Raw genomic sequence first — 20661 nt, 5'->3', positions numbered from 1 at the left:
TACCTCCTCCCCTCTCCCTCTCCTTTCTCCCAGGTATCTGCCTTTATTTTCTTTCCCTTTTTCTTTCCTATTATTATGAGAGACATTTGTCTGCAAACAGCTTCGGAGGTTTCATCTGCTCCTGCTTATCCCTCACTTCTGCTCCCCACCCCCACCCTGTCCCCTCCTCCTGTTTTATGGATCCTAGCCTTGCTGTGGGAGGTTATGACATCACAGTGTCCGCATCTGGGACCTCATTCTCATCAACTGGGATGGGATCCCAGGAGAGGGCGGAGGGAGGAATACTGGCCTAGAATGAGATGTGGACCGACGTGGGCAGAACATGTGCCTGGTCATTCAGGCTGGCTCCCAGGTTGGGAAGGGGCTCACGGAGGGCTCACCCTTTCTGTTCCCGCAGCGTGGCCGCGGTACCGGGTCGTGGGCTCTGCAGACGCCGGGCAGTACAACCTGGAGATCACCGATGCCGAGCTCTCTGATGATGCCTCTTATGAATGTCAGGCCACCGAGGCCGCCCTGCGCTCCCGGCGGGCAAAGCTCACCGTGCTCAGTAATAGCCCCCAACTTCTCTCCATGCTCTCAGCCCACTTCTCCCGTCTCTTTCTCTTGGCATCCTGGCAGTCTCTCCCCTTCTCCGGTTACCTGTTTCAGTTTCCACTTCTCCTTCTCTGTTCCTGGTCTCATGCCTGCCCCCACTGTCCCTCTATCTCCCTAGCTTTCCCTCCCCAACTCCTTTTAACTTCTTCTGAAGCCAGGTCCAGACCGAAGAAAGCCAAACGGGGATGTGGGCAGCCACTGGCGGGACATGTGGGTATGTGAGGTCTGGCATCCTGTGCCCAGGCCGCTCAAGGGCTGGGCTTGGCCTTCTGGACATAAGGCTCCCCTCGCCAGAGCACAGGAGTGTTGGGATGATAGAGACCTAGCCCTTGATTTCCCAGCCTCTCCTGGCAGACAGGCTTGGTGGTGAGGAAGCTTCTCCCTTTCTCTCTCCTGCTCTGCTACCTCAGGGCCCCAGAAACTGCCCCTTTTGCTCCTTTTCCTCCTCACGCAGCTTTACTCAGCCCTTCTTCCTCTTTGTTGCCTCATTTCTTCTCTGTGCTCACCCCTCCTCGGATTCACTTGAAGGCCTCCTCAGGGAACAGGGGAGCAGGACTGGAAGGAATAGGCTGAGGGCCTAGAGCTGAGGACTGGGGAGGGGTGGAGTGAGGTCATGACTGTGTCTGTATGGGCCCTGGAGGGGCGCTCCCTGCCCCCCCCTTCTCTCTCTCTCAGCTACTGCCCAAGGAGCACAGAGCAGGGTAACACCCGGGGCCATTTGCATAATGAGGGGGCTCTCTCCTGCACACAGCACAGGAATGAGGCCAGCTCCACATGCCCCACCCCCCTGCCTCCACCTCTGTCTCTGCTTCTGCTGTGCCCCTCTAGCTGGACCTCTGGCTCCATCAGTCTTTTTGTCTCCCTCAAGCTCAGGGGTTCTCACTGGGTCTCTGCCTCTGCTGTGCTTCTGTCTCTGCTTGGTTCTATCTGCCTGTGACCCTCTCTCTTCCCTTTTGTTATCAACTCTATCCCTTTCTTTTCTTCTGCCTCCATGTGATCTGTCCTGTCCTGCTCCCTCTCTTTTTTTTCCCCTGAACAGAAATCGCTGAAGTAAGGGAAGCCCCCAGGAGGGATGGGAGGAAGAAGAAAGGCACTGAGATGAGTGAGCTTGGACATAAGGAAGTTTTTTTTTTTAACCTGGGAGCTGGGGAAGGGGAGGGATTGGAGAGAACGTGACCAGTCCTCTGAATGTGGTAGGAAGAGGCCTGGACTGGGAGTCGGGAGACCAAGAGTCTGAAGACCTCTGGACATTAGTATCCTCGTCGGTAACACAGCATAATGATGCCTGCTTTTTCTTAGCAACTGCCACTTTGCTGCTCCTTATGCAGGGAGTTGTAAACTGTGAAGGTCTGGGCAGAGGTGAGGTGTCAGAATAAGTGAGGACTTGGGGGACCTCGCAGCCAGTGTTCTTGGATGTAAAGGCCCTGAAGGATTAGGACTCTAGGCTGGTGGATGAGTTGCTTTCCTTTCTTTGGTGAGGATAAGTGGGAAGAATTAGCAAGGAGCAAGACTGATGTTAGGGAGCAAGAGTTAGTTGACTGCCGGAGGTGGGCATCAGAAGACAAGACATCATCTTCCATCCCTCATTGAAGAGTTGTGAGCCCCATGCTGGACCAGGCATTCCAAGGGAACCATGAGATTCTTCAGAGGCCTTCTCTCTTCTTTTTCACACCCTAATTGCTTCTGTTTTTGCATGTTAGATGATGCTACTTCTGCCTGGAGAACTCCCATCCTAATGATAATCTTCCCTTCCCTCTTCTACCTAAGCACAGAGACAGAAATAGAGAGAATTGAAGGAAGGCCAACCAAGCCCCTAGGTATTGTAGAAACAGGGCTTATAATGGTATCTAGTGGCTTGGTTCAATCAAGGAAGGCTTCCTGGAAGAACAGAATATAAATGGGAACCCTAGGTGGAGGAGTACCTTGTTAAAAAAACTTGCAAGTCAGTTAGGGAGAGCCACATGAGTGGGGGAGCTGACTGTCTTGTTTGGAGGGCATGGTTGCTGTGGAGGGTGTGGGTCTTTGCAGCCTATCTGGGTGATTTGGACAGATGAGAAAAGCAAGGAAAGGCCCCAAGAATGAAAGAGATGAAAGTTTAGTCTGACTGCTTCTTTCTCCTCCTTGTTTCTCTTGAATTCTCAAACTACCTGTCACCTGCAACCTTAAGGAGGCAATAAGAAGAAAGGACATTTCTTGCTTTCTTCCCTGCTTACCTGTGTATACACAGCTTTTGCTCATGGCAGCCCAGGAACCCAGACACTGGGCAGGGCAGGGTCAAGAGAGGGCTATGTCCAGTGCCCAGGATCAGCCTCCCTGCACACAGCCAGCCTCCTCACCTGCCCCCATCTGCAGCCATACAGCCCTCAGTGATCTCCCCTCTAACCCCCGCCCAAGCTTAGCCTTCACACAGAATGGCCTTTCATTCTTCCTGCAGCAGGACTTTGAGAAACTGCTCCCCACCCGCCTCAGACACAGAAGCAAAAAATACAGATCCACAGACAGGACTGCTCCCTCGTTATTCACAGTGATAACAACTCAGTGCAGCAGCGATGAGCGCAGCTCCTGGCTCAGCAGACCTAGTCTACCTCCCAGCCCTGCCATTTAACTCACTCTCCTGTCTCTGATTACATTTGCTTAACCTCTCTGAGCCTCTGTACCTTATCTGTAAATTGGGGTTAATGGTATTTACTGTGAAAGGATTAATGAAATATACTTGGTGGTGAGGATTACGTGACATCATACGCATGAGGCACTTTGGCTGACACCTGGTGAACATTCAATGGGTGGTAGAAATATTGTCAATCGCATCACAGATTACAAGTGCCTTTACATCCTGAATCTTATTTTCCCTTCACAGTAACAACCCTGAGGAATAGGTGTTAATGTTCTTTTTGAAATTTTACAAACAAGGAAACTAAGGCCATAAAGACATGTACATACTGATATGCAAATTTGTCACAAATCACAAAAATTTGTTCATAAACAAATGTACCCCTGGACACATGATGGCTGAGCAGCCACCTCAACGGCCTATTTTCCTTTGCCCTAGATGTGAAGAGAAAGGTGAGCTAGTGACAGAGGTGACAGATGGACATTCTTTCCCTGAACGAAAGGAAAGAGTCGAGGTTACAAGGGAAGGGATAGCTGATGGGAGGGGAGACTTGCCTGCAGGAGGGATTTCTCATGTCTGGACAATGTATCTTCCCCATCCCCCACAGAAACGCAAGGCTCTGCTACCCAGGACCTTCCTCCTGGGAGTGCCAGCAAGGCTTGACCTTGGAGGGTCCCAGGTGGACCAGGAGACCCTGAGTGGCTGCTCTTTATCCATATCTCTCTGCCTCCCTCTCCCTCCCACCCCACTTCCAAATCTGCACCCATCTGGCACTGACCGGGTACACCAGCAAGCAGAGGATGAGCCAGGATTCAGTGGATGACTCGATAGCCAGGAGTTGGAAGCACGGCTGGCCATTGTCTGAGTTGTAGAGTGAACACACCCCACACTTGCCCACGCCTGCACATTACAGTCCATGTACAATGCCTCATCCCTCCTTCATGAAGGCCCTGTGGGCAGACACTGTCAGGTCTCTATTGAAGAATAGAAACAGACTCAGTTACTTGAGGGACTCATCTGAGATCACAAGTTAGGTAAATAAAGGTGCCAGGGTTTAAAACTATGATTCTAAATTTCGTGCTTTTCCCACTCTACCACTCTGCATGTACAAGTTGAGCAGACGCTGGGGCAGGCTACAAGTAGTTCCTTTCTCCTGGGAACCCCTGCATAGGGACCATCACTTCATAAGCTTCAGGACAGTCCTGCCCACCACTGGACTCCACGGGCCTCCCAGGGTCCACTCTCAAGGGTTTCCTTGGAGCGCCCCCGCTGAATGTTTCCCAGCGAAAAAATTAACAAAACCTTTCTTATTTCTGGCCTGATGAATACTAGGTGGACCAGAAAGAGAATATTCAAAATTTGTCTGCCTTTATCTCACCAATCACTTATTCAGTAATTCAGCCAATGTCCCTGAGGACCTGCTAACTACCAAGCTCTGGGCTGAACACTAGGGCTTTAAGAAAAAAGAAGTAGCCCCTGCCCTCAGGGAACTTGTAGTCTGGGTTCCCTGAGCACTCAGAAGCCTGTGGAGATAGAACAGGGAGAGGCCCCAATTTCCTAGTATCAGACACTTGCAATTCAATTCCTTAAGCACTTAGCAAGAACCTGCTCTGGCCACGTTCTGGGCACTGGAGACTGTAAACATTAGTGCGACAGGCTCCCTGCTTTTCCAGGAATAACAGTTTGAGTTGGGGAGGAAGTGTGAATAATCGCCATTAAGTAACCTCAGCACAAGGTAGATGGTGTGAGGAGCTCTGAGCGACTAGCCAGGACCATTGAGGTGGTAATTGGGGGTCGGGGGGACATGGCATGGAAGGCCTTGTGCAGTGACTGGGATGGGTAGCACTTCAGCAGAAGCTGTGAGAGAAAGAAGAGCAGAAGCAAAGACGAGGAGGTGAGAAAGTACAGAACTTGGCCTGAGGAGTCCTGAACAGCAGGCTGAGGGGCTGGGAACTCATGCCCATGGCAGCTGGTAGCTATCAAAGGTGTTTGAGCAGGAGCACAGTCTTAGCTGTGCTATATAGAAAGTAACCTGCCAGCAGTTCCGGATTAGTTGGGGCCAGCAAGGATTGGAGTCAGAGTCCATTTGGGAAGGCTGCTATAATGGACCCACTCATCTGGCTGCTCCAGGGCAGAGGAGCGGATAGGAGGGAATGGAGGGAAGAAGTAGCCACAGAGGTAGCCACCTTTCTGTGCCAGGTCCCCGAAGATATGAGGTATATTCAAACTCTGAATAGCCCCTTCCTAATTTGAGGCCACTCTCATCATCCGTGTATAGCCTTGAACAATGGCAGGGGATGTAGTATCAGAATATGGTACAGGCTGGGAAAGAATATCCGATGGGGGGCTGGGAAAGCTGTGTGAGCTGAGGGCCTTGGGTGAAGCCACCACAGGGGCACAGGTACAAAGACTTGGAGATAAGGGTGGCATCACCTCACCTTGAGGTGGACATGCCGAGGGAGGGATGCCCTCAGAGGCAGCAGGGCTTTCGGTTATCAGGGCAGTGTTGGCCGAACCCTAGGCTGACATTGCTTCACTCTCCCCCACAGTCCCCCCAGAGGACACCAGGATTGATGGAGGTCCTGTGCTTCTGTTGCAAGCAGGCACCCCCCACAACCTCACATGCCGAGCCTTCAGTGCCAAGCCTGCTGCCACCATCATCTGGTTCCGGGATGGGACACAGCAGGACGGTGCTGTGTCCAGCACGGTGAGACCCTGCTTGCTCCTCCAGCTCCTCTTGGGCCTCATGCCAGGTCACCTTTTTTTCCCACATGGATCTGACCTCAGACTCATGGGGATACAGATGTGAGAAGGGGCCTTAGAGGTCATCTGGTCCAACTCACTCGTTACACAATTGAGAAAATTGAGGCCCAGAGAAGTGAATTCCCAGGTTCAGGTTCACGATGCCATTTGGTAGCTAAGTAGAGACCAAGAATAATAGTAATAATAGCTACATTGATGAAGAACCTAGTGTGTGCCAGGCACTGTGTATGCTAAGCTCTTTCTGGAGACTGTCTCTTAATCCTCACAGGAGTTTCATAAGTTAGATGTTATTTCCAACTCACAGTGAGGAAACTGATGGGCAGAGAAGTTGAGTGACTTGCCCCAGGTCACATAGCTGGCATGCAGCAGAGCTGGGGTTTGTACCTGGGGCAGACTGCACTCTCCCTAATGAGCACTTCGACCTCCTTCCATCACTCATCCTCTAGTTCGCACATTTTCCAAGTTAGCACAACTAAGTAGCAGGGGAGGCAGGGCTCACTGTGTACATTTCATAGACGAGGAACCTGTGGCAGAGAAAGACATTAAGAGACTTACCCAGAATCACATGGCAGTGTTGACGGCGGAGCTGAAATCAGAATCCTGATCTCCTGTTCAGAGTTCCGCTGCCAGCTGTGGGCAAGCATAAGTATACCCAGCCCTGTGCTAGGTGCTGCAGGAGACACACTTGTGGGGAGAGAGAGCGCTCACCTGTGTGCCTGAGTTAGCTCTGCCCTTGACACCGTGGACCATTCACTTCTCTCTGGCTTTAGTTTCACCATTGACAAATGAGAATTTGGCCTTATTGATGCTTACTTTTTCACCAAGAATTGTTATTTTTCTACCCAGGGCTATGCGTTTTGAAATATTTTGGCAACCAAACAATCTAATTTGTTAATGGCCATTTGTCATCCACCCCCCTTTTTTATATTCTTTAAAGACCATGGTGCTTCGAAGCAGCTCAAGGGAGCCACTGGCACTGTGCTGGGCTGGTACTGTTTCGGCCCAGGAGAGATGTGTGTATTGCTGTCAAAGTGTGGGCCTTACTTTGTCTAACAGTATGGTTTGCCTGAGGCAGTTTGCAATAAGGAAAACAGCACCAGGGTTTCTTTGACCATATTCAGGGACCTCAGGTTGGATACCACTGAGCCAGTATGAGACTTTGAGCCTATGAGTCCCTTTTCTGCCCTCCAGGAATTTGTGGTCTAGCAGGAGAGACCGGAGATGGAAATACTCAGACATGGTGCCTAAGAGGCAAGGCAGAATGTACCCAGAGCCGTGTGCAGGACAGACTGCCTGCGAGGGGCACGAGTTCAGGATGGGAGAGTCCTGAGGGCTGGGATGGCCAAGGAAGACTTTGCAGAAGAGGAGAGACTTAAGCTGAACTCAGAGAATTCCAGGAATGAGGCTCAAAACCATGGGGAAAACTGCAACACACAGAATGAACTCTGATGCAAACTATGAACTTTAGTTAATAATAATGTATCAATATTGGTTCATCAGTTATAAGGCATGTATCACACCAAAGATTCATGTTAGGAACTGTGGGGAGTGGGGGAAGAGGGCATATGGGCATTCTCTGTATTTTCTTTCAATTTTTCTGTCAAGTCAAAACTTATCTAAAAAATAAAAGTCTACTAATTAAAAACAAAACCTGGGGAAGACGCTGGGTCTGCGGGCGGGGGCCAAGCTTCAGGTTAAAGTTCCCCTCCAGCACAAGCCCAGTTCTGAGTCAGGTCACCCTGAGAGCAGAAGAGGGGGCTTTTAGGTTGACCACGTCTCCCTTCCTTGCCCCATCCCAGGAACTGCTGAAGGATGGGAAGAGAGAGACCACCATCAGCCAATTGCTCATTAACCCCACGGACCTGGACATCGGGCGTGTCTTCACCTGCCGGAGCATGAACGAGGCCATCCCCAGTGGCAAGGAGACTTCCATTGAGCTGGATGTGCACCGTGAGCAGGGTCCCGGGGCAGCAGGCTGGAGGGGTGCAGTGGGAGAGGGACTGTGGGCACCCTGGGAGAAGCACAGAAGAATCCTCCAGGGGCCCAGGACAGATGCTCACTTTCTTCATCCTGCAAAGATTTCCTGGTTTGACCCATGGGCACTGAGGACTGGTGAGGAAGCATCAGCTGTCAGGCAGTTCCCACATAGTCTAAATCAGTGTGTGGCTTTGGGCAACGATTTAATCTCTCTGAGCCTCAGTTTCCAATTTTACGTATGTGCATAAAATAAAATACAGGCTTACAATCCCTTATCTAAAATTCCAAACAAAAAGTGATTTGGTGGCAAAATCTGAACCAAGCCTCTTTGTCGTCTTTTACGTCATAACCTACTTGATCTGAAGAACCGTATGTTTCACTGCAGAGGTGTTCATGTCCCTCACTATGAGGTGCTGCCAGACCCTGCTGGAGGTTTTACATAGTAAATGGTCTATGCACACCATTACCCTTCTACAATTTGAAAAATTCCAAATTCTGAACCACAGTTTCAGGGGTTTCAGATAAGGGTATGTGGACCTGTACTTGCTTCTTAGCATTATGAGCATTAAAAGAGATGTAGTGTAAGAGCATCTAGCATGGAGTATGCTAGCTTGTACGTGCTCACTAAATTACCTCTGCCCTGGGCAGGGTGGGAGTGTGGGCAGCGATTGGAGAGATGCCCCACCCCCATCGCTTTTAGTGAGCCAAGCGAGCCCACACTGGCGCCTAGTGGCCGCCACCAGCCATTACACGTGCTGAGTGTTCCTTTAGGTTTCATCTGTGGTCATCGCCCCAGACAGCCCCCTAGAGGCTCCGTGGGATAAGGGTGAGGAAGACTTATTTCTTGGAGCTCGTACCCTGCAATCTCTAATTTCCAGATTCCCACACAGTGGTGGTGTCCGAGTGTGTGTGCTAGGGTAGGGGTCCCCAAGCCCCAGGATGCCAACCAGGACTGGTCTATGGCCTGTTAGGGACCAGGCCGCATAGCAGGAGGTGAGCGGCAGACAAGAGAGCAAAGCTTCATCTGTATCTGCAGCCTCTCCACAGCACTAGCATCACTGCCTCAGCTCCACCTCAAATCATCAGACATTAGATTCTCATAGGAACACGGGTCCCTGGTGCCGAAAAAGGTTGGGGACCACTGTTCTAGGTAGAGAAAAAGAAACTTGAGGTGCAGAAAAGATCCTGACTTCCTGTCCCCTGCTTTGCAGATCCTCCTACAGTGACCTTGTCCATTGAACCACAAACAGTACAGGAGGGCGAGCGTGTTGTCTTTACATGCCAGGCCACGGCCAACCCTGAGATCCTGGGCTACAGGTGTGAGGAGCAGGGGCTGGGCGCACTCTGGGGAGGATACTGGAGAGGCCCTTGAGGCCAGGAGCCGGGTGCTGGGAGGGCAGTGCCACCGGATGTGGGTGAAAGGGCTCTAAGCCCTGACCCTGCTATGTTGCCTCCTCCCCCAGGTGGGCCAAGGGGGGCTTCTTGATTGAAGATGCCCATGATAGTCGCTATGAGACAAATGTCGATTATTCCTTCTTCACGGAGCCTGTGTCCTGTGAGGTTCACAACAGAGTGGGCAGCACCAATGTCAGCACTTTAGTTAATGTCCACTGTGAGTAGCTGCAGGTGCAGGGGAAGGGACAGAGGGCGGGGGTGGGGGGACATGGGGACAAAGGGGGGACAAGGAAGAGGGCAGGGTCCTGTAAAGGGCCTGGGGTGGAATTGGGGAGGCTCCATGAAGCTGAGGAGTTGGGGGATAGACACGGGGAGGTATCAGGAGAGGGAAGAGAAGGCCAGTTGTAGCTGACTCCGAGGACACTGAGACCCTAACAAGCTGCTCCCTTCTACCTCAGTTGCTCCCCGGATCGTAGTTGACCCCAAACCCACAACCACAGACATCGGCTCTGATGTGACCCTCACCTGTGTCTGGGTTGGGAATCCCCCCCTCACCCTTACCTGGACCAAAAAGGACTCAAACATGGTAAGACACTTGCTGCCTCTCCTGGGTGCTGGGAGGAAGGGGTGTGGCTACCAGTGGGGGAGGGGGCAAGGGCCATGTGGCGTTACTTTTCAAGTTGTACCTGGGATATTTTTAGGGTCTTGGGATTTGGAGGGGAACGACAGTGCTCATGATCAATCCCCGCTCTCCTTGTAGAACAGCTGGCGGATTCAGTGGCAGTGGGAGGGACATGCTGACCCATGTGTGGGTGGAGGAAGAGGGCTTGAGTAGAGGTGCTGGGGTGGCAAGAGATGTGGTGACTGAATTCTTCATGGGAAGGGAGGGGAGCTCGGATGGTTCGCTAGAGAAGAGCAGGTCGAATTCTATAGCACTACAGAGACCCGTGTTGGACAGTTCGGGCCAAAATTGCAGGAAGAGGTATTTCAGAGTTCCACCAGGACAGGTCTTCCAAGGAGGTTGCATTCTCCGTGAAATGACTGCAGCCTCACTTGCCCTCTGGCCCACCTTTCTCTGCCTACTTGTACAGAGATGATGTGTTTAAATGCCAACCTGTTTAGAGTCATGGGAGGGACCAGACAGACTTGGGACCCTGTTTCCCTTCTGAGAATTCACTGGCCCTTCCTGCTTTCTTTCCAATGCCTCTCATGTGGGGCCCACATGGACCTAGGGGCCCAGGCCTCCTGGCTCCCCACCCGAGGCTGCTCTCTCTGCCCAGGTCCTGAGCAACAGCAACCAGCTGCTATTGAAGTCGGTGACCCAGGCAGATGCCGGCACCTACACCTGCCGGGCCATCGTGCCTCGGATCGGAGTGGCTGAGCGGGAGGTGCCACTTTATGTGAACGGTGAGTGGCTTGAGAGGGGCTGGAGAGACAGGCACTGTAGGTTCCAGCTGACCCTGACTGCCTCTTCTGCTTGCAGGGCCCCCCATTATCTCCAGCGAGGCGGTACAATACGCTGTTAGGGGTGATGGTGGCAAGGTGGAGTGTTTCATCGGGAGCACGCCGCCCCCAGACCGCATTGTGAGTGCTGAGATTGGCATAGTGATGTGAGGACAGCAGGCTACTTGCTTCTCTGCTCCAGCTCAGCCTCCTCCCACTTTCTCTGTCTATGCTTCTACTTGTCTCTACTTCTAGTCCTCCGACTTTCTGTTCCTCTGTCCCTTTCCCTGCTCAAATGGCATCTCCTCTCTTACGTGTTGTTTGACCCTGAGCAGATTTCTTAGTGTTTTGAACCTCAGTATCCTCATCATAAGACGGGCGCATGATCCTGCCCTCACAGGGTCTCCCTGAAGAGTAACTAGCAGCAGGTGCAGAAAGCCTGCGGAGCCCCTCACTGGGCGCGTTGGCAGTTCTCCTGGGCTACCACTCTTGCTCTCTCTTCTCCCTCATCTCCTTCCCTTTCCTCCTGATCTTTCCCTTGTTCCCTCCTCTTCCCTGTTCCTCTCGGCCCTGCCCCATCATCTTTCCTTCCCACCCTGTCCCACGTGTCACTCTCCTTCTCCTGCCCCAACTGGCTCCCTCACATGCCCCCCTCCCTCCACTCTCCTCTCCCCCACACCATGAGCCATTAATTCCTTCCATGACCATTGACTGTCAAATCCCTCATCACATTTAATGACCATTCGGCTAACTCCAGGGCTGCCCAGGGACACTATCACCACTGCCGCCCAGGCGGAGGGCAGCTGGGCTCCTGGGAGCTTTGCTTGCATCCTGGAAAGGAGCCATTTCTCAGCCACTACCCACCCCGCAAACTCTACTCAGAGGGAGGGGACGCAAGGAGGGACTGCCCCGGGAGGTCAGGGTTAAAAGAGCCTGGGACACCCCTCTTTGGTGATAACTCCTCCTCATTATCAGAGTCTGTGGTTGGGTCTCCAGAACCAGCTGGGCGGGCTCGTGTGAGGCTGGCTCTGGGCTGGCTAAAGGTAAGGTTGAAAATTGATCTATGTGGAAGAAACCTTGAAAGTTGTCTAGCTTGATCCTCTCACTTTACAGATGAGGAAACTGAGGCCCAGAGAGGGCAAAGGAGGCCACACAGGGACTCAGGGAGCACCAGGCCTGGAGCACAGTGTTCTTGATTCCCCTACCCAGGATTTTTTCTACAACATCAAGGGTTCCCAATAGTCAGTTCCTTGGATCAGCTGCACCCACATCAAATTGGGATCATTATAAAAATAGGGATTCCGGGACCTCTCCCTGGGAGATTCCCATTTAAGAGAGAGGGCCCATGAATCAGCATTTTAAAGAATGTCCCTAGACTTATCTGAATGTTCCTGGCATGTGTCTCAGTCATGTTTGGGAGCCAGGGCTTCTCCTAGACTGGAGGTTCAATGCCAAGTTTGGAGGCAGAAGGTGACTTAGATTTGTTGCAGGGTGAGTGTTGGGCTGCTTAGGGGTGCATGGGGAATATGGGGTAAGGACGCCTTGAAGGTGGGTCAGGTGTTCCTGCCACCTGCCTCTTCCTTACCTGCTCCTGCCCTCCTCACCCCAGGCATGGGCATGGAAGGAGAACTTCCTGGAGGTGGGGACCCTGGAACGCTATACAGTGGAGAGGACCAACTCGGGCAGTGGGGTGCTGTCCACGCTCACCATCAACAACGTCATGGAGGCCGACTTTCAGACCCACTACAACTGCACTGCATGGAACAGCTTCGGGCCAGGCACGGCCATCATCCAGCTGGAAGAGCGAGGTGACGGCAGTGCTAGCTGGCAGCCAGGGTATAGGGCAGCCTGGGGATTCAGCTCCCTCTTCTTCTCGAGACCTGGCCATGTTGCTCAGCTGGGGAAATCCACTCACTTTTTAAAATGTTTATTCAGCATCTGCTATATGCAAGGCCCTGTGCTAGGGGCTGCGGGGACCAATGTGAACAGTGAGAGTCCCTGCCCCCAAGGAACTTTAGTTTAGTGGAGGAATTTACAGAGTGGCAGCAAATGACTTCAGATGGAGAAACATCAAGTGATCTGTGAAGGGGAATAACACCACCTACCTCACATGAGGATTACATGAGAGAATATTTATAAAATATCTTATATAGAAGAGATGCCCAGTAAATTTTGGTTCTCCACCTCTTCAAGAATCCTTAGTCTGATAGGAGACATGAGTTCCCTCTCCTAAGTCACTTCTAGATAATGACAAAAAAGGCATTACTTTTGACTTTTGGAAGCTTCCAAGTCTGAAGGAAAAGGTTTATTTTTTGTTTTTTGTTTTGTTTTATTTTTAGAACTAGCCATTTGACATGGGAGATGGGGAAAAATAACTGGGGATCCCATCAGTTCTGTCTTAGCCGAGGGTGCCAGCAAGGGGGTGATGTGCAAGAAGAGAGTAGAGAGTAAGACGGGGCTCAGCAGGCAAGGCTTTCTGGAAGGGAAGAGCCTTACATGGACCTGATCTACCCAGGACTGCCAGGAAAAGAGAGAAAGCCGGAGGCAGGAGTCAAGGGTCCTTCTCAGCTATGGGGAGCAGGGGAAACCCAGGAGGACTGTTTGAGCCCTGGGTGGGTAGATACAGATAGAGCCATCACAATGGTGTGGGTAGAGCAGGTGATAAAAGAGGTCAGAACACACTTGGTAAATTGAAGAATTTGGAGACTACTGACCTCAAACAAGAGCCCAGCCCAGGAAGGAGAGAAGAAACCTCATCAGAAGGTGATGTGCAGGAAATGGACAGATGGACTACCAAGGCCAGGGTCAAGTTGATGCCCCAGCTGCTAGGATGTGACATGAGCACGGCCCCCAGTCTGATCAAGCTAAAGCTCAGGCCTAAACCCAAACACAATGCAGACCTTCCTCTCAAACCCACCTTGAATTAAACCAGCTCCATACATAATCCAGGGATGCTAGTGGAGCTTGTGGCCTTATGGCCAGCCTGGTCTTGAGCCAGCACTGGGCTCAGACCTCTGGAGTGGCTCCATTCTTATCTCCTCCTTTCCTTCCTCATCTGAAGAGGTGTTACCTGTGGGCATCATTGCCGGAGCCACTATCGGCGCAGGCATCCTGCTCACCTTCTTCTTCATCACCTTGGCGTTCTTCCTCTACCGGCGCCGCAAAGGCAGTGAGTATGGGCCCAGTGGGGAACAGCCCACCCCCGCTGCTTCCAGGGTTCCCAGCAGGCAGGGCCTCAGGGTCCCAGGGGGTGGCATTTGCACTTCCTAGCCCAGGTGGGTCCAGAAACAACCACTGCAGGGGCTGGCAGGAAGCGTCAAGCTGCCTTCCCTGTCCCAGGTCGCAAGGATGTGACTCTTAGGAAACTGGACATCAAGGTGGAGACGGTGAACCGCGAGCCACTCACAATGCATTCTGACCGGGAGGACGATAACGCCAGCGTCTCCACAGCGACCCGGGTCATGAAAGCCATCTACTCGGTGAGGGTCCCGCTCCTCCCCGGCCCACTCCTCTCTTCGCACTCTTGGGACTGGCCCCTTGGTCGGCTTACCTTGGTCCCAACACACGCATGCACACACATTCATACTCACAAATGCTCACATGCACACTGGCAGATTTGCGTGTGCACGCACGCTCGAACACACTTCCAGGCAGGTTTCCTTCCAGCAGAGGATAGGCAGGTTGGGCCCCCTGGAGGTGTCCTTCACCCCATCCTTCTCCCATAGTGTCAGAATTGGAAACTCTAGAAGTTTTCTTGTCCAACTGCCTCATTGCTGAGTCCCAGAGAAGGGCAGTGACATATCCAAGGTCACATTTTTGTATTAGTGACAAAGTTGGTGCTAGATCCCAGGTCTCTGGCCTCTTCCCACCACATCCCGGAGTCTCTGCTGGGAGAGGATACAGAACTCAAGGCTGTCTGTGACCCCAGACCCTTCCTGTTAGTAGATGGCCTCTGGGCGTGGGGATGGGGTGCTGGGTGGCGGGAGGGGGCAAGAGCAGGACCTCTGTCTCTTAATGCCTCACTCCTGCTGCTCTGCAGTCCTTTAAGGATGATGTGGACCTGAAGCAGGACATGCGCTGTGACACCATGGACACCCGGGAGGAGTATGAGATGAAGGTGGGAAAGGGGGAAGGAGCTGAGGGAAGCATGAGGGCTGGGCGGGAGTGTACTCTCCGAGGGCCTGAGGGCAGAGGGGAGGATGGACAGGAGGTTTCCTGAAGGAGCAAAGGAGGGGAAAGGTATTGACTGGGAACATAGGGCAAAGGCAGAGGAGGAGGCCCCGAGCGCCATGGCAAGATTTGACCTGCACACACAAGAGGGTGCCTCCTCCTCCATCATCTTCTCTTGTTGCCCCCAGGACCCCACCAATGGCTACTACAACGTGCGTGCCCACGAAGACCGTCCGTCTTCCAGGGCAGTGCTTTATGCCGACTACCGTGCTCCTGGCCCTGCCCGCTTCGACGGCCGTCCTTCTTCCCGTCTCTCTCACTCCAGCGGCTATGCCCAGCTCAACACCTACAGCCGGGCCCCAGCCTCCGAGTACGGCCCTGAGCCCACAGCCCCTGGCCCTGCTGCCCCAGCTGTCACTGATACAACCAGCCAGCTGTCCTACGAGAACTATGAGAAGTTCAGTTCCCACCCCTTCCCCGGGGCAGCAGGGTACCCCACCTACCGACTGGGCTACCCCCAGGCCCCGCCCTCTGGCCTAGAGCGGACCCCATTCGAGGCATATGACCCCATTGGCAAGTACGCCACAGCCACTCGATTCTCCTACACATCCCAGCATTCGGACTATGGCCAGCGCTTCCAGCAGCGCATGCAGACTCACGTGTAGGGGTCAGAGCCTGGCTGGGGCATCTCTGCGGGGCAGAGGAGAAGCTGTTCCCTGATATTCAGGGGCATTGCTCGTTGCTCCTGTCTCCAACTAGCCTTCCTCCTACTGCCAAGGCAGGTGGGGAGCAGGTCTCCCAGAAACACCTCACCGAGGATGGTGCTCTGTGCATGTCCCAGCCTCCTGGGCCTGCCCTTTCCTCTTCTTCGGGGGTATGTGTCTCTTCTGACCTGCGCTCATGCCTGGCCCCATCATGGGAACAGGAAAGTGAAGGTTGTGGAGAGCAGAGGGGGCACTTTTTAGCATTCCCTTTCTATCCAGGCGTCATATGGGGATAAGCAGGCTTTGGCCTAGGGGACATGAAGTGTAGGGATGGGTAGCTCTGGCACACATGGGTGGAAACAGGATGGCCTAGCTAGTCCCTCTGTCATCTGCATTCATACCTGGTGCATCTCTCCTTTCTCAGGACTGCAGAAGGGACCTGGACTTATTTTCTCTCTGTCTACAGAATAGCCCTGGCACTGAGTTCAAGTGCCACCATCATTCGGCTGAGATTAAAATGCCAGTCATCCTGGCTGCCCACTGTGAATACCTGCCTGTCAGCTGCAGAGGGATCCAGGTGTCTCCAGTAGTGCTGCCCCCTTTCCTTCTTTCCGCTTGGTAACCAGATAAATGGGGGGCTGTGGTGGAGAAAGGAAAGGTCAGGAACCATGTCCTGATTCACCAGCAAGACTGCTGCATGCTACCTAGCAGTTTCCAGAACCCACACTAGGAGCAGCCCACCCAAGCCCCTTTCTCTCTCCAGTCTCCCCACTTTCTGGCTTGAACTCTTGAGCCTCCCTGGGGAGCTGTGGGGTGAGGGTAGGGGTGCTATAGTCTATTTTTCAAAGACCAAAAAACAAAACAAAACAAAAAAACAATGGAAACCTCATTTGAATAAAATAAACAAACAAACTAGGAATTCTCCCACCAAATACAGGTCCCAGAGGTCAGGGAAGAGGGCACCTGTTCTCCATCAGATTCCTAATACCTATTACTCTTTCATTCTCCAAGCACTTTGAATCCATTTTCAAGCATTCACGTGGTGAGACCTGTCTTGCAGGTGGGTTCTCACAGGCTTAGGGAGGGGACCTGGCTCTCAGACACCCTGTCTACCCCAGAGCCCATAGCTGGTTAGAGGCCACCTTTCAGGAGGCATGGGAGATGTTCTCTTTAGACAGGTTTTGGTTAAGTGTCTTTTTTTGGTGGGGGCGGGGGGGGATCCATCATATTCCTCCCTCCACATTCAGTGCCTTGAGCTTTGGTTACCCTGCCCTGTATAGGAGGCTGTGCAGGGAGCCGGTATTGTGGGCCCCAGACACTCTGTCAAAAATTGCAGGGTTTAGGGAACGGATAGGTAAGGGGGCCTGATAAGAGGAAGGGCGAACCGGATAAAGTGGCACTGAGGGCACTGCATTCAGCGGTAGCCCATGCTGCCACCTCCGCCCCCAACCCCCACACACGTGCAAGCACACATTCCACATGGCCCTTCTCAGCCACCATCCGCTGACCAAAGAACCAGCGCTCCAAAAAGAACCCGTACCCCTGCCCGGCCTCGCCCTTCCAAGAAGCAGGGTCTGGTGTGCGCCCCTGACTCACTCAGCCCGGACTAGACAGGAGGAGCTTCCGGTACGATGCCCAGAAAGCGCATCGCCCTTTCTCGTGACCACCGTTCCTTAGTCATGTACGCTTTAATGAGTTACATGCTCATCAGCCACAGGCCATCACCACTCTTGCGGGTGGGTCTGTGGGGTGATGACATTCCCTGCCATCCTCCTGCTGGTAAGGATCGGCTAATGCCCAGCAAGAAAGTAACTCTAGGTCTGGCCTCGCAGCTGCCTTGCGTCTCCATCCTCCGTTTTAGCAGGGGCGAGCCCCGCGGACCTACCCTTCCCGAGACCTGATCCAGGCTCCCGGCCACATTCTACCCTCGGAAGCTGACCTTTTCCTTCGTTGTCCTTTTGTGTGAGCTCAGTTGAGAAGGCCTATTCAGAATGCGGGTTCCTCTGCAGACAGAGTCATGCATATTTTTTTTTATTATTACAGAATCTAGAAGCCTTTGGTAATCCAAACAGTTAAAATCTAAAGATGGTGGCTTTTGAAATAGGAATATTCACCCCACCCCCGGACCTAATTTTTATTAAGAGTTTGGCCGAACTGTCTATTTCCCCTTTTTTGTTTAAGCGCTCGGCGCATTTATTGAACCATGGCGAGGAGGGTGCTGATGCTGCAGTTACCATTAGTTTTCTGAGGCCTGATACAGAGCTGCTTACTGTTCTCTGTTCCTTAACACATTAACTGGGGCCTCCTGGGTACCAAGCAAGTGCTGCGGTGCAAGGCACAGGGAGAAATCAGCCACCAAAGCCATCTCTGTACACTGCAACCGACAGTGGTTGGATCAGAATCTGTTCTATTACTATTGTGCACCTGGGTCGACACGCCTTTGAAATGCCAGAGTACCCATAGTTAGTGCAGACTCCACAGGTTTAAGGGCCTAACCTGTTAGGCCAAATGGAACCACTTGTCTGGGGAGTGGAAGGTGCCCTTGAATGTAGAGCTTTGTTGTCCAAAGATGGAATCCTCCAGTATGGTGCCTCAGTACTTGCTGTGGTCAGCTTGGTGGTCCTGACCACCTTTGACCATGTTGTTTTGGTCAAGGGGCTAGGAGTCAGGAGACCTGGAGCCTGATTCTGAAGTTGACATCTACTGATTGTTGGCCTAACCTCTTCATTGTCCCTGATTTTTCTACCCTGTAAAGTGAGAGAAAAGGGTTGCACAAACCTGGAATTTTTCTGCTCTTTCTGTATTCCTTTGGTGAGGAGAAGAGGCCTAGGCAGTTGGGAACAATAAGCTGAGGGATGGAGTTGAAAGATTCTCTTGAAAGAAGGTTTCACCACTGGCTTCATTATCCTGTTGGAAGTATTATGAATGAATTTCTACTAGGAACCCCTTAAACAGCAACAAAAAGCATACCTTAAACAAACAGCAACAAAAAGCTTACCCTAAACCTCAGTAAAATTGATGTGGGGTTATCCTTTGGCCATTGGGTAACTGTACTCCCCACTCAGAATTCTGAAAGTTTTGTAAGGGTTTTTATGGCCAAGGCAGGGCATGGTGACTCCACCGTGTATCCAGGTTTCCTCTGTGGGGAGAAATGGGGGTAGCCACCTGCCACCCTAGTCTTTAGGAGCATTTTCCTGGCCCAGGGACCACTTACTAAGTGAAGCCTGCAGGTGTCTTGAGCCAGAGGGCAAGGTGTGAGTACAGCTGACCCCTCTGTGAAGGAGCAGGTAGAAGCGCAGCTAGTAGAGGAGAAATGGGTCTAGTGGTTCTGACATAAATTCAGGGTCATGAAGAGGTTCTTGTGATTCTGGGTGAGCCACTGTTTCTTTGAAGAGCACAGACCCAGGGATGTAGTTGGGAATGCATTTATTTTTGTGAAGAGGCTATAAAAATAGCATTTAAATATCTCATTTCCTATTCCCTGTCTTCCCCTACCCCACCAACCTCCCCACATCGTCCCCCCTCATCTCTCCTCTCCTGGAGGCCAGCCTCTTTCTGAAAGTCCTCACCTTTATTAGCTTAGTCCTGAATTCCACCTCTGGGCTGACGGAGAGGACAGAAAGATGTGTGGCTTGGGAGATGGAGGGAAGGGCAGAATCTCATTTTCTTACGTCACTGTGAGGGAGCTCCAGGCCCTGTTCCTGGAGAAATATTTGCTGTGCGGAAGTCACAGGCCATATTGGGTGGTTCTGGTATAAGCCTACCCTTAAAAAATTATAATTATAATAACTCCATTTGCATATAACTATCACTCATTTCTACCAGTCTCCTGCCCCCACTACTGGCTTTTTGATGGCCCTAACCAATGGCCTTGTCAAATGGTGATGGGCCATTGGCTCTTAGTTTCTGGAGATCTTCATTTGCTGCCCCTGAGAATACCCCTAACTGGAGAGAGAGCAGCTAAGCTGCCAATACAATCAAATTCTCTACAGATTTGGCTGCCTCCAATATCACCAGGAAGAGGCCCAGGGATTCCCTGTGGTCACATTTCCAACCCCAACCATTCTTGGGATTACAACCTCCATTCTTGGCTTCATGAATTTTCTCCACCCAAAGCCCAATAATAAATGGATCCATGATGATAATTAAGAGAAGAGAGAAAAATATTATTTTTGTTAGGACAGACCATCGTAGATTTTTAGCAATGTGTATCTGTGTGTCCTTCACAACTTTTCCTATTCTGCCTTTTTTCATTTTCCTTTTTTTTAAATATTATGTACTATATTTTTAGTCTCAAACACACTATATATTATATATTTAATTTTTATATATATAAATATAAATGTTCTAAAAAGTGCCATGTTTTGTGTTATTAATGCATGAGCAGCTGTCATTACTTAATAGCTTGCCTGATTTGGGGTAAAATTATCCAAATTTGGGGGAAAAGTTAGGAAGTTTTTGGATGAGATTGCAGACACTGAATTTGTGTCACTCCAGGCCGTGGGGCAAACACATTTCATTCATCAGTTAGTGACTGGCAGAACCCTGAGGCCAGTTATGGCAGTTCAGGGACAAACAGTTCAAGGCTCTGTGCTTTTAGAATACAGCATCCAAATGTTCTGTGCGGAATCTGATTATGGGGATAGGAAAGAGGAGACTGAATCTGGGATCCAGATCGCAAAAGACTTGGGAGTGGGGGCAGGAGGAGGATTGCTTTCATTTCCTAAAATGCAGTGATTTGGTTAAAAAGCAGTTACCAGGTCTCAATCTTTTGAACCTGTAGTAAAACAAAATGAAGAAAGTAGTGTACACATATAGAGGCCTTTCTGCTTAAAAACTCTAAATTTTCCTAATTTAGTAGAGTTTGCAAAGATTTCTCTTCATTTCACAGGAGTGTTTGAGGATAATTGAGAATAAATTATTTTCAGATGGTTTCAAAAGCTGTAAATTGTTAGAGAAATACAAGGGTTTATTGTTTTTCTCACCCGATTAACCGACCAAACT

General features: G+C 51.4%; 1 protein-coding gene across 3 annotated transcripts in view; it reads left to right on the top strand.

The window, feature by feature from the left end:
- KIRREL1 (kirre like nephrin family adhesion molecule 1) overlaps positions 1-19802 on the top strand; it is a 109039-nt gene extending 89237 nt beyond the window's left edge. Inside the window, exons 3-15 of one of the 3 annotated variants that reach the window (XM_011382157.2) lie at positions 398-547; positions 5755-5912; positions 7768-7918; positions 9157-9262; positions 9409-9557; positions 9799-9926; positions 10573-10747; positions 10824-10924; positions 12393-12591; positions 13845-13952; positions 14123-14262; positions 14823-14900; positions 15142-19802. In XM_011382157.2, coding sequence (XP_011380459.1) covers positions 398-547; positions 5755-5912; positions 7768-7918; positions 9157-9262; positions 9409-9557; positions 9799-9926; positions 10573-10747; positions 10824-10924; positions 12393-12591; positions 13845-13952; positions 14123-14262; positions 14823-14900; positions 15142-15618 — 2120 coding nt within the window. In that variant the 3' untranslated portion in view covers positions 15619-19802. The remainder of the gene's footprint in view (positions 1-397; positions 548-5754; positions 5913-7767; positions 7919-9156; positions 9263-9408; positions 9558-9798; positions 9927-10572; positions 10748-10823; positions 10925-12392; positions 12592-13844; positions 13953-14122; positions 14263-14822; positions 14901-15141) is intronic. The other 2 variants (XM_011382158.2, XM_023524442.1) reach the window with 2 other exon arrangements.
- The last annotated feature ends 859 nt before the right edge of the window (positions 19803-20661 follow it).

The sequence above is a fragment of the Pteropus vampyrus genome, unplaced genomic scaffold (assembly GCF_000151845.1).
Source record: "Pteropus vampyrus isolate Shadow unplaced genomic scaffold, Pvam_2.0 Scaffold463, whole genome shotgun sequence".
NCBI classification, from domain to species: domain Eukaryota; kingdom Metazoa; phylum Chordata; class Mammalia; order Chiroptera; family Pteropodidae; genus Pteropus; species Pteropus vampyrus.
This window is presented reverse-complemented; position numbering and strand designations above follow the sequence as displayed.